Below are 13,473 nucleotides of genomic sequence, written 5' to 3' on the forward strand. Positions count from 1 at the left end.
GTGGTGGTAGTTACTGGAGCTGTTAAAAATTTTGTGCTTTTTTCAAGTTTTCAAGGGTTTGTTTTTTTTCTTTAGTGAATAAAGTGATTCCATGGTGAATAGTTTGGGTCAGCTTAGGTTTTCATAAACTGAAAACACACCTGAATTAATGAAGCTGTAATTTAAAAAAATGAAGATATTGAAGACAATTTTGTCAGGTGGATTTCTCTTAGCTTTTTTTCATCTTGGGGGCATGTTTTTCCACTCATCCTTGGGCTGATCATGACAACCTCGACAGAGGACGTGTGTGTGCACGTGTGTGTGTGTGCACGTGTGTGCGTGTGCATGCGTGTGTGCGTGTTTTAGCCCAGTTTGACAGATGCGACTTGGAGACCCCGAGGTGGGCGGTCACAGAGTGAGTTGGGGCTTCCCGGCGCACCCGAGGTGGCACGGGGCACAGAAAGACCAGCTGCAGAGACCTTCGGCCCGCACCCCACCCAGGGCCGCATGATGCCTGCCTTCTAGAACCTATCTCCCCTGTGCTATCAGTTATTGATTTCGTGTTCTTCTTTCAATAGACTCATCTTTTATAACTTAAATACGTTTATTTTAAAGGAAAGTTTAAATAACTACTGTAAATGGAAAACCAGCCGCACTTGCTGTAGGTAGAAGGGGACACACAGGGGCACCATCAGCCCCGCACAGGATTTCGTTCCAGCTGGGGGTGCCCTGCTGAAGGCTCTCTTGGCTTTAAAGGGAGCCAGCTGGGCTTGGGACATGTGTTAGGGACACGTGAGCACCAATGGAGACTCTCTCCGTGATGAGGTCAAAGAGTGAAAGAGAACAGAAAAGGGAAGATGCTTCTCCCCAGGGGATTCCGGGGCAGCCCCAGAGCACCCCAGCCCTGCACCTCCCTGAGGCTGCTCTGGTCTCCGGTCCCACAGGCCACGGTAACTGACCACCCACACCCCTTGCTCAGTGTGTTCTCATCCTAACCTTGGGGGAGGGTTGGGGGAGGGGGCACTGATCCTAATTCAGATTTGGAAATGGGCTCAGGAAGGGCAGGTTGTGACCTGTCCAGGACCACATGGTAGGATATCCTTCAGGTCTCGCCTCATCAGGGAGGCACCCCTGACCATGACCCCCCATTCAATCCCGATGCCCTTTCCGGACCCTCAGAGCTTCTTGCACCAAGGAGGCCAATTCGCTGCCCACTCGGCCGGCTGATGTGTGCTGCCCCCACTGCCCAGGAAGCCCTCCCACAGCCCATGACCACGCTGCCTGCTCCAGCCCAGTCCCCAGCAGGGGTTCGGGACAGAGAACACACTCGGAGAGCTAAGGGGCTCAGGACCAAGGCCACACGACAAGGATGCAGAGGAACCCAGGCCAGGGCCCAGCTCTGCCTGACCACGAGTCCCCGAGAGCCAGAACCACTCCTCAGTCACAGCCCAGGCCCAGCACGCCATGTGTGAGGAAGGGCCCTGCGTCTTCCAGCGGAGCTAGGAGAGGGGCGCCGGCTGAGGTGGGCTGAGGGGCCCGAAGAGGTACGGGAAGGGCAGGGGCTGGGGACTCAAGGCTGGGGCGGCCACGCCATGTGAATCATCCCTGATGGAATCAAAGAAAAAGGAGTAAAACTGAATGTCCTTGGAAATTCCTTTAGTGCTCGGCTGTCCATGAAAACAGGATAAAGTGGCTTCCTCTGCCTGTGCTCCGGCCGGGCAGGGTGGAAGCGCTGAGCTCAGGCTGGGAAGGCCTTGAGTCAGGACGAGGGTGGGGCCGGGCTCTGAGCTGGGGAAGGGGCTCCAGCTTTGCTACTTGAGGGCGTCCAGGTGGGTGCAGACCTGGGAGAAGACACTGTCCACGGAGCCTTCGGCATTGACCTGTGGGGAGATGGGCCATGAGGGCAGGATGCCGGGGAAGGCTGGGTGGGCCCCACCGAGGCAGGGGGCTGACCTCTCCCGGAAGCCAGGCCAGGCTCCCCGAGCCCAGCCACAGCGGACAGCAGGCCCTCATCCAACCAGTGGGGAAACCAAGGCCCAGACAGGAGAGCTGGCCCAAGGTCACAGCAATTTGAGGCCAAGCCAGGCAAAGACCCAGGTTTCCTAGGGCCCCCTCGGGCCCGCACCTTGCGAATGATGCCGCGTTTCTCGTAGAAGGCGATCACGGGCTCTGTGGCCTTGTAGTAGGTCTCCAGGCGCTTCTTGATGGTCTCTTCATTGTCGTCCACACGTCCGCTGGTCTCTCCACGCTTCAGGAGCCGCTTGGTCATGGTCTCGGGGCCTGCGTCCACGTACAGCAGCAGCGTGGGATGTCCGATCTGCGGGCGGGGCACTATTTACAGGGGCTTCATTCCTGCCCCCTGGGGCCATCTCCTCCCCATCTTCCCACTTCTGAGTCCCCACTGAGACCCACTCGGACCCTCAAGCCCTTCCTGCAAGGCAGCCTGAGGGACCTTCCTAAAACCAATCTGCCCTGCCCCTCCCCTGCTCAAACCTCTTCCATGGCTCCCCAGTGCCCTCAGGAGAAAGTCCTAACTCCTTACCTGACCTACCCTTCCCACCCTCCTCATCTTGTGCTTCTCAGTCCTTTGCTCTCCTGGCTTCAGCCACATGGACTGTCTGTGGTCTGGGCTCTCATCCACCTCCTCCCTTGCCAGGCCTTTGCTCATGCCGGGAACCTTGGCCAGGAACCCTTTCCCTCAATACCAAGTGCTCGCCTTCAGATTTGAGCTAAAATCTCATTCCTCTAGGACAGTCTTTGCAGATGCCCAACCCCCCCACCATCCCAGCTCTCTGCGACATGCTCTTCCAGTCCCCTTTACTTCTGCCTTGAGCTTGTCTCAGGAGGGCCTCTGGTTATTTACTTAAGGTCCCTCTCCCAGCCAGGCCTGGAGCCCCCGAGGGCAGGTAGGTGCGTCTTATACCTGCAAGGCTGGATATGAACTTGACAAAGGAATAAGGAGGGCTGAGTGAAGGGGCGAGGGCCTGCTGAGCTCTGGGGTTTCTGAACAATGTCACTGTCATTGCAATAAGCATTTCATCCGCGGGGAAGATTTGGAAGGGCCAGAAGGCCGACCAGTCCTCCTTCGGTGAGGCCCAGGCGCCCCCTTGTGTCCAGAGCTAAGAAGACCAGGTGCCCAGCCCGCACAGTAGCACTCACAACAGCCCCAGGAGGGATGGGTTAACTTTCATTAACCACATTTTCTAGATGTGACCCTGAGGGCCTGAGGTGACATCATGCATCTGGTACATCAGGACATGCCTCAGGACTGCCTGGCATCTGACCTCAGGGTCCATGGCCTCCTAGTCTGAAGGAAACCCAGCCAATCCCCATTGCATAGATAGGGAAACTGAGGCCCAGACCAGGACAGACACTTTCTTGAGGTCTTGCAGCCATTTCGAGGTCAAGGAATATAATATCCTCCCTCTGGATGAGGCTCAAAGCTATGGAAGCCCAAAGATGGCCCAGCCTCACAGAGACAGGTAATGGGGATGGAGGTCTGTCCTGCCCCAGCCCCCTAAGATGCCCCGTCCTCCCCGCAGGCATTCCTGCTGCCGAGAAGCCCTCCCTGAGCCCGCACCCACCCTTAGAGGTCAGCAGACCTCTCCCTCCTCCTAGGCACTTGCAGTTTCATCTGTTTCCCCCATATGGCCTGTGACATCAGAGGTATTGGTGTATGTGTGTGCAACTGTGTGTGCACATATGTGTGCATCTCTGTGCATCCCTGTATCTGGATGTACTGCATCCGTGCACACACGTTGCATGAGTGTGCGTGTGTGTACATTACACGCCTGTGTACATGTGTGCATATGCCTCTGGCCTTGTGCATGTGTGTCTGTACCTGTGTGCACATGTACGTGTGCTTGTATGCCTGTGGGCACATGTGCCTGCACATGTGTGTGTTTGGGTGAGGTGCTCCCCCACTGTGGAAAGTCTTCCTGGGGGACACCCATGCCAGGCAGCCCAGAGCCCTCATCCTCAAGGCTCACTCTTTCTAGCCAGATTCCCCGTGGCGCCTGGAAGGAGACTAGACGCCCCTCTGTGGCATTCGAGGCCTCAGCCCGGCCTGAAGGTCCCCACCACATCACTGCCGGTTGCCCTGCCCCACAGATTCTGTTCTCCCCACACCAGCGTGACCCTTCCAGTCCTAGCCATGCTGTTCCCTGCCCCTCTGATAGTGTGTTTATGGGGTGCCAAGCCCCACTTTTGAAGGATGCATTCTCTCTGATCCCCACGCTGCCCCTCAAGGCAGCTGCGAACTGTCTGTCCCCATTTTGCAGTTGGGGACACCAAGGTTCAGAGAGGCAGACTGACTGGCCCAAGGCCTCAAGCAGCTGAGCTGGAACCTGCGGCCAGGTTTGTGAATTCCCCAGCCTTTGCCTGCCCATCCCATGTCACAGCTCCATGAGGGTGCACTTACCCTCCGTTCAAACTCTTCTCCCTGCCGCACCTCCCGGGGGTAGCCGTCGATCAGGAAGCCTTTGGAAGTATCTACCTTGGCCACTATGGCGTCTCGGAGCATGTCCAACACTGTGTCCTGGAGGCGTGGCAAAAGAAGGCGGAGTCATGAGCCCCTATTCTCCACCCCCTCCTCGGGCCTCTGCACGAGTGGCCCCACAGCCTGAAATGCCTTCTGCCCTAACACACATTTCCCAAACAAGCCTCCCTCTCCAGGAAGTCTTCTGTGAACTGTGACGACTTGATTGATTGATTGAATCATTCATTCATTTGTTCATTCATTCATTCATTTCTTCATTCACTCAATAATATGACTGAGGCCCTCCTCCCAGCCTCCTGTCTGGGCCCTGAGGACACAGCTGTGAACAAAGCAGACCTTCCCTGCCCTCCGCAAACTCAGTCTGCTGAGGGGACAGACAATTACACAGTTGATTTATAGTTTCCAAGCATGACATGGGTTATACGGGCAAAGAAGGGAGGCTACTGGAGTATAAAGTTGGCGGGAGGGGGGGGGTCTTAGCCTAAGTCTGAGGAGTCAGCAAGGTATGAAAGATGAGGAGGAAAGAACATTCCAGGCAGGAAAGAGTGTGACCAATGTGAGGGGACAGAAAGGCCAGGGTGGTGGGAGTCTGGAAGGGTTGGCAGGGCAGGTCCTGGAGGTTCTTGGGAGCTTCCGGAAGGAGCTTTCTGCCAAGGGCAGTGGGGACCCTCAGGAGGGTTCAAAAACAGGGAAGGTCATGGTCAGCCTTGCTAGTGTGTCATGGGCTTTGCTGGCTGGTGTCCACTCAGGGCCACCATCACCCCCAACCCTCACCCTGCCGGGGCCCACTCACCAGTGGCACCAGCTGCCCCTTCTCCATGATTTCCGACAGCATCTTGCCCCTGGCTGAGCCTGAGCTGACCTCAGCCCGCAGGAGGTCCCCGGTGGAGAGGTGGGTGTAGCCGTACTTCTGGACAATCTTCTCACACTGGGTGCCCTTCCCCGAGCCAGGCCCGCCTGCAAGCGCCCGCCCATTCAGAAGCCCCGAGAAATGGGACCCCTGCAGGGACAGGGTCTGCCCGGGTCACCCAGTGAAGCGGGGGCAGAGCCCAGGGTGCAGCCCCAGGCCCAGGCTCCCACCAGGGCCTGCACAGCCCCGCCCTGCCTGCTGCCTCACCCGCCTGCCTTGGACTCACCCACCACAAAGATGATCTTGGTTTTCTTCAGCTTCTCTGTGGGAGAGAAAAGGGAAGCAGAGCTCAGTGAGTCACTGGACAGAGAACCAGAGGTACCTCTGGGATCCCAGGCCTGTGCTGGGCCCCAGGCAGTTGCACACACACAGCTCATGGTCCCGTCAGAGAGGCAGATGAGTCGGCCCAGAGTGAGGGATAATGGGGCGAGGAAAAGTCAGAGACTGAGACAGGCCAGGGAGAAGAGGGTGTTCCAGGCAGAGAGGCAGAGGCCTGAAGGCTACGGGCTCAGCACACGCTGTGAGGGTGCCCCTCAGGGGCTCGGACGCCAGCCCTCGCGGCCCCTCCCTGTGGGCAGCTGGACCGAGACGCCCGGTCACCTCGGGCGTTAGCGTCTTCCACGCTGCGGGCGTCTGGTGCCGAGCAGCAGGCCCGCATGGTCCTGCTCCGCCGTGTCCCCTACCCTTCCCCTCCCAGGCCCTGGGCCAGCCTGCCGCCTGCCTTCCCTGGGCGGTACCAGTGTGGAGTTGGCAACCACAACATACGTTGCCCTGGAGACGGTTGCCGGGGAAGAGGGCTCTGGTGGGCACGTGGAACCCTTGCCCGGAGAGGGAGGGAGCTTACGTTTCAACACCGTAGCCCCACCAGAGAGAGGGGAACCTAGGCCTAGAGGCAGGGGCCTGCCCCAGGGATGCCAGAGCTAGGACTGGGGCCGGGGCCTCTTCCCAGGCTGCCAGGCCTTCCCCACTTCTCAGGGAAGTAGGAGCTCGCTGTGTGCACTTAGGAAAGAAGTCCCTGCCCCAGTGGGGACGTGAGCTCGGCAGTTCCCCAGGGTCCTCCCAGCCACGGGGCTGGAGGTCTAGAGGAGCTGCCGAAGAACGACTTCTGTGGGTTCCCAATGTCTGCTGCCGTGTGATGGGCACAAGCCTGGCCGTGGGGGGAGGCCACAGCCCAGTGGCAGCGGATGTTCAGAGGCCCGGGGGTGGAAGGATGACCGCCGGCCTCAGGCCGCAGCAGCAGCCAGGACAGCTGGGTTCCTTTAAGAGCCGCCCAGGCCGAGGCCCAGCGCCAGGGAGGGACGGGTGGTGCTGCCAGGAGGCGGGCCAGCCGGGCTCTTGGCCCACGTCTCCCTCCAGGTCCCAGCCTGTAGGAGCCAGGAGGGCCCAAGACATCCTCAAGACCCGCCCCTGCTGGTCCGGGAGAGGGGCAGGAATGTGTCATTGTTTGCCTTGGCATTTGCACTCTTGGGGCCTCTCCACAGGGCAGGCCTTCCCTCACCAGTGCCGCCTCCCTCTCCAGAAAGAGCCAGAGATTCAGCTCTATAAATACCAGTGTAGGAGGTGAGCTGTGGGGCCCTTAGGAGCCTCAAGGAGGCCTCTCCCCTTCTAAAAGTAATCCTGGAGCTGGCATATCCCACGAGAGGCCTAAGGAGGATGCTGGAGGCCCCCAGATAGGCCCCTTCTAGCAGTCCCAGAGCCACATCCGAACCCTCCCCGAATGTCTTCCGAAAGCCCACCCCCTAAACAGATGGGCACACTGAGGCCCAGGCTGTGAGCAGGAAACGAGAGGAGCTTCCGTACCTTCCATCCTGCCGAGGTCTGGGGAGCCGAGGCAGCACTCTGCAAGACAAGGGCACAGGCGGGGCGGGTGAGGGGGATTCTCCGGCCTCTGCTCCCGCCCCGCCACATGGTGTGGCTAGGCCCTGACCGTCCTCTGGGGGTGGAGGGGCCGTTGGGGGCAGGGAAGGCCCAGGAGGCTGGGAGAACTTGACAAAGTCCCCTTTCCTCTGGGTGCCTCCACTGTCCTGTCCCTGCCTCCTCCCTCTGGAGCCAGACAGCGGGGGCAGCACCGAGGGGCACAAACAGCCACACCAGCAACCGCTGAGCTGCTCCCCTTGCAATTCCCGGAAAACAGACCCTGGATCCTGCATCTGCCCGACAACTTGACAACGCTCCCCAGGGCCGGGGGGAAGGCCCGGAGGAAGGCAGGTGGGAGGGGAGCTGCACGTGTCCTCATCTGGGATGAGGTTTGGACCAGGATGCTCAAAGGGACACAGAGGCCCAGGGTGGGAGAGAAATTTGTGGGGCTGCTCACGTGGCCACAGCCTGTACGGTCCTCAACTGAGGGGCTCCCCAGGCTCTCACCCTTGCACAGGCCCAAGTTCCACCCCTGATGTGGCCCCTGCCCACACTTTCCCCTCAGTGTGTAAATCAAGCCCAATGCCTCCTGGGACCCCCCCCCCACCCCGCTCTGCATCCACAGCCCCAGGGGTCTCCCTCCACCTTCCCTTCCCATCAGTGTCTTCAGAGTTACTGCAACGCATCTTTGGCCCCCACTTCTTTACTCCCCACCCACCAGCCCTCCCCAAGGCCGCCAGCAACCATCAGAGACACTCTTGCCTTGACCTTTGACCCTCAACCCTTGGCTAGCGTTCCTCCTGCCGGGGACGTCCCCACCCGGGGCCCCTACTCCACCCTCTCACTTTTGGCGTCAGGTTCCCAGGACCCCCATCCCTGCTCAGCCAGCCCAGGCCTCCTCTCCCGGCCCCAAACATCTACAGCCCCTGGACAGGCCCAGAGACCCCGCAGACCCCGAGCCTCTAAACAGTCCCTCCCATGTCCCCAGCATTGTGCCCTATCACCCAGCCAGAGGCTGCAGTCAGAGCGAACGCCCTTCTCCCCACGCACATCCACCCCACACACGCAAGTCCCAGCCCTCCGCTCCTGAACTTCCCTCCAGTCTGTGTCCTCACCGCCACTGCCTTGTTCCAAGCAGGGGACCTGGCCACTGCTCCAGCCTCCCGTGGGCCTCCTCACCTCCATACCCCACCAGGCAATCTGCAGGGTTTTCTCTGACAAGCATCAAACCACGTCTTTACCTGCTTAAAACCCTTCCATGTATGGCCCCCTCAGTCGCCAAAATGAACCCTAACGTAGCTGACCGGGCCCAGCAAGCTGGCCCCCAGCACCTTCTGCAGCCTTATCAGCCACTGCTTGAACTGCTTCGATCTCCCTCATCCACCACGACCGTGTCCCACTCCAGGGCCCGGCTAATGTTGCACCCAACACCTGGATGCCCTTCCCCAAGGTGCTACTGTTTAGGACTCAGTTCAGGTGTCACCTCCTTCAGGAAGCCTTCCTGGACTCTGCTCTCCACTCCCACACTGGCAGGTGACCGTCGCCCAGCATCACACACACCACACTGTACTGGGCCTCTCTGTTGTATACTGCAGGCCTGTGTCCACCACACTGGGCCTGGCCCCGGCTGAGCACAGCGCTGGGAGCCTCACTCCATCCTCACAGTCACCTTGGGAGGGAAGTGAGGCTTGGAGAGGAGGAGAGACTTGCTCCAGGGCCTGGCTGAGGTCACACTTGGGGCTACGTTTTCTGCTGCCCTGGGCCTGGCACCCACTAGGTCCTTTAGCAGCTTTGCTGACCGTCCCGCTGCTCATGGGGTATGAGTTATAACCTCTTTCCTGCTGAGTGTGCTTCAGGAAGAGTAGGAGCTGCCAGTGCCCCTCTGCAGCTGGTGGGGGAGGGAGAGGGTCCCCAGGCCAGGGACAGCCGGCAGCGACACCCTGAGGAGTGTTCCCGACCCCACCCTGCCCTGCCCCCTCCTGGTAACCTAAGCCCCTCTGTCCTGCTGGCACCTGCCACTTCTTGGTCCAAAATAACTTGGGTTGTGAGGAGTCCTCACAGAAGCCAGGGGTCCAGGACAGAGTTGGGTTACGGGCTCCGCACCCAGGCCTTATATGGCCCCCAAATCAGGGCCACAGCAACTCCTAATATGACTGGGTGGTCTGCTGAAGGGCCTGGGGAGCTGAGGCCCAATGGGACAGCGACCTCATCTCAATCACAAGGCAAGGCCAGGGCAAGACCCAGGTCTCCCAGCTTCTGACCAAGAGCAGCATTTCCAGTGGTTGGCAACTGGCTAGGGTTCAAATCCCAACTCCATCACTCAGCTGTGTGACCTTGGGCAGCTGGTGTACCCTCTCTGGGCTTGTACCCTCAGGCCCAGTCCTGCTGCTGCTGGAGAGTCCTAGGTAGGTAACTGAGCAGCACTCAGGAAAGGCCCCATGGGCTGTCCCAGGGCTCCCACAGGGCCCCTGCCTTTCAGGAGGCTGGGGCAGGGGGCCAAACATCCAGGGGGCTTCCCGTCCCCCCAGCACTCAAAATGACATGACAGGATAGCTCCTCCCATCACCTAGGCTGCCCCTGCCCAGGTCCTCGGGGCAGGGAGTCCAGCCACAGCTCCCCCTCCCCAGTCCCCAGCTGGGACGTGCCAAGGGCAGGGACCTGGAGCCCCAAGAGTGCCGGCAGGACAAAGGGGTGACTGTCGCGGAGGCTGGGAGGGAGAGCAACATACACACACACACACATCCACAATGGCACACACAGTGTGGCACAAATACCCAGAGCAGCGCCTGGGGAATACAGGCAAGCAGATGTATACAGATCACAACCATGGATACAAACACACAGCCACCCAAACCCCGAGGATACCCTGACACACACAAACACGCACCCCCCAGGTGCGCGCGGCTTCCCCACTCCCCGCAGGGGCACCCCACACACGTGCACAGGCACACACACACACGGGCACACACTGACCTGAGGGAGGGGTGCGGGTGGGCACCGGGGACAGTGCGTGCCCTGCCCGTCCTCGCCGGCCGCCCGCCCGCAAAGGCGACTATTTATAAGGCTGTCAGCAGCGCACGGCATGCCGGGAGCCAGCGCTCCTTGACGGCAGGGAGGGAGGGACAGAGGGAGGGAGAGCGGACCGGGAAGGGAGGGGGCACTGGACCAGAGCGGAGCCCTGATGGGAAGCCAGGCCGGGCGCCCTCGCCCGTGCACCTGCAGGTGGCTGTGCCTGCACACGCATAGGGTACTTTACAGCTTCCCCAGGGTTTTTCATTCCTTCGTTACCCGCACTGTGCCCGCATGACTCCAGGGGGACGGAACCAGGCTTCCTGTATGACAGCTGGGGAAACATGCCCAGAGAGGAGAGGCTCTTTGCACAAAATCCCACAGCAAATTGGTGGCAGAGAGAAGCCAGAACCAGGGATGGAGGGCACCGAGGCATGGATTCTGGGGGATTTGCTGGCTGGACAAAGTTCCCCAGCCCCTCCTCGGATCCTGCCCAGAGGTCCCTGGGCCAAGACCCACCTGGATCTCCTCCTCCTCTGTTCGAAGGGACCCAAGAGCTCCTCTGGGACAGTAACTTCCCGGGACTCCAAAGACCACCCACATACCCATCTCCGAGGCGGTGGCTGTGTAGATTATAAAAAAACCCAGCCAGGCAGCTCCCAGTGAGGCCGTGTGAGGATTTGGGTCATTCAGAATGCTGAGGGCACCCAGATGGGGGACTGACAATCCTGATAAAAAAGAACAGCTCCCATTAATGAGACTCAGTGGGCACCAGGTGCCGGGCAGAGCACTGGACTCAGACCATGTCTGTCAATCCTTAAATACAGAGAAGGAAAGTGAGGGTCACAGTTGTAAAAGAGCTTGCCTGGGGTTCCCAGGTAGAAAGTGATGTATTTACCCAACATTTTGCATGAGACTGGGACACAGCAATAGGTGCCCAATGATGTAGCAGAACAGAGATGAGAGCCTAGGACCATGCAGCTTCAGAACTCAGGCACTTGACCACTAGACCCCATCACAACCTTGAAGGCAGCAGCCCCAGATGGAGGGGGTTGAATTTGGAATTTGTCTTGCAGGCACAAAAGAGCCATGGAAGGTGTTTAAGCAAGAGGATGAGACTATCAGAAGGGTGAGACCACCTTAGATGGGTGGTTTCTTAGCAACAACAGCAGCCTGGACACCAGGACGCCTGGGCCTAATCCCAGCACTGCGACCTGTGACGTCAGACAAGGTTCTTATTCATTGGGATTTTAGTTTTGCCATTTGTGGGAGGGGTGAGTAGTGGGTCAGAGAGTCTGCCTTAGAAATTGTTTGAAAGGCCCTCTCGAAAGCTGTAGGTGGTTGTGTGAACTGGCAAATTGATGATGGGGAAAGCAAATTGATGATGTCAATCAAACTTTCAAATGTGTCTTTCTATTCTTAGGAATCACACAAGTGGGCGCAAAACGTGTACAGGATGTTCTCTAGTGCCAGTGGAGACTGACTGATGGGAAGGACAGTGGCACAGACAGTGACGCTGGGGAGATGGCAACTGCCCTAGAGTCAGCTGGAGAAAGGAAGCTGGAGGTCTGTGTAGCTGGTGGGGCAAGAGAAAGAGGCAAAAGGCCCAACAGCACTGATCTTATCCCACCTTCATGAAAACAATTCTAAACATACGGATGCGTATGTGCGTGTGTGTGTAAAATCTAACCCTAGAATTTATTTTTATTTTTATTTTTTTTTTGCATTTTAACATCTCTGAAATTGGGCTTCCCTGGTGTCGCAGTGGTTAAGAATCCGCCTGCCAATGCAAGGGACAAGGGTTCAAGCCCTGGTCCGGGAAGATCCCACATGCCGCAGAGCAACTAAGCTCGTGGCCACAGCTACTGAGCCCGTGTGCCACAACTACTGAAGCCCGCGCGCCTAGAGCCCGTGCTCCGCAACGAGAAGCCACGACAATGAGAAGCCCGTGCACCACAATGAAGACCCAACACGGCCAAAAATAAAAACAAATAAATAAATTTATAAAACAAAACAAAAATCTCTGAAATCGTTTTGTCTTATAATCAAATCAATGGTATCTTAAAGCTGAGGAACTACAGCAGAACTGAGAGAGCAGCTGTGCGCACAGGATCGCCTGGGTGGGGGTAGGACTTTCACTTCTTACTTAAAGCCTTCTCCATGCTTTTTTTTTTTTTTTTTTTAAATATAACAAGCATCTATAGATGTACCTTGAGGATATGATGCTAAGGGAAATAAGCCAGTCACAAAAAGACAAATATTGTATGATTCTACTTATACAGAGTATCTAACTAAAGCAGTCAAATTCATAGAAACAGAAAGTAGAATGATAGTTACCAGGTTCTGAGGGGAAAGGGAGAACTTCAGATAGGCAAGATGAAAAATTTCTGGGGATCTGTTTCACAACAGTGTAAAAAAACTTAATACTACTAAACTGTACACTTAAAAATGGGTAAGTGGTAAATCTTATGTGCTTTTCTTCCACAATAAAAAAACCTTAAAAATCTTACAAACGGAACAAAAAATATTTTAAGTACCTGTTTTAATTATTTCATTTGCGCATGACCTATGGATTTTCTGCCAATGCTGGGATATTAAAGTTTCAGGATTTTTTTCCCGGTTATAGTCTAAAGAAAGAAAAAAAGGGAGAGGGGAAGGGAGGGAGGGAGGAAGGCAGGAGAGAAGTAGGGAAGGAGAAAAGGAAGGAAGGGAGAGAGGGAAAGAAAACAAAGTACACGGAAGAAAAATCTGGAAGATTAAACCCTAGACTGTCAACAGAGAATAGGACTGGGTGATACCCTCGCTTTCCATCTTACAGTGTTTGTATAGTTCAAGTTATTTTAAAACATAAAAAAAAATACCTAAAACATAACCATACAAAATGAAACCAATTTATAAAAAAACATTTTAAAATATTCTAGCTAATAAAGAATTCCAATGAGCCAGCATCGGGGGATATATCTGGGGTGGACCCTCTCTGAGGTGCACAGCTGGACCCATGCGTCCAGCACATGGGGCTCAGGTGTGGGGCTGCCCTGGGCGGGCCTGGCTGGACCGCAGAGCATCCGCAGGAAACAGCTGGAGTGGCTGCTTCGGGCAGCACGTGTGGGGTTTGCAGCTGGTGGGAGATGCCCCCTCCCCCAAGGAGGAGTGGGGGGTAGGAGCCTCACAGGGGTAACTGGGTAAAAGAGTTCATGGGAGGGCCCTGAACCCCAAACTA

At 57.1% G+C, this 13,473-nt stretch overlaps 1 protein-coding gene across 1 annotated transcript; it reads right to left on the reverse strand.

Moving 5' to 3' along the window:
* Window positions 1-1,618: 1,618 nt before the first annotated feature.
* On the reverse strand, window positions 1,619-10,328 carry AK1 (adenylate kinase 1). The gene is made up of 7 exons (XM_059925695.1): window positions 10,218-10,328; window positions 7,188-7,226; window positions 5,614-5,649; window positions 5,271-5,434; window positions 4,400-4,516; window positions 2,105-2,296; window positions 1,619-1,859 (listed from the first exon to the last, which is right to left on the reverse strand). The coding sequence occupies exons 2-7, from the start codon at window positions 7,192-7,194 to the stop codon at window positions 1,791-1,793; spliced, it is 585 nt and encodes a 194-aa protein (XP_059781678.1). The 5' UTR covers window positions 7,195-7,226; window positions 10,218-10,328; the 3' UTR covers window positions 1,619-1,790.
* Window positions 10,329-13,473: the final 3,145 nt, after the last annotated feature.

This window comes from Balaenoptera ricei, chromosome 6 (genome assembly GCF_028023285.1).
Source record: "Balaenoptera ricei isolate mBalRic1 chromosome 6, mBalRic1.hap2, whole genome shotgun sequence".
NCBI classification, from domain to species: Eukaryota; Metazoa; Chordata; class Mammalia; order Artiodactyla; family Balaenopteridae; genus Balaenoptera; species Balaenoptera ricei.

What these genes read in the sequence shown, in the direction of transcription:
- AK1 (XM_059925695.1), bottom strand. An exon ending in GAGAAGAGTTTGAACGGAGG is followed by an intron (nt 2,297 to 4,399) that starts GTAAGTGCACCC and finishes CCCCGCCCGCAG; the next exon opens with ATCGGACATCCCACGCTGCT. An exon ending in AACGCGGCATCATTCGCAAG is followed by an intron (nt 1,860 to 2,104) that starts GTGCGGGCCCGA and finishes ATCTCCCCACAG; the next exon opens with GTCAATGCCGAAGGCTCCGT.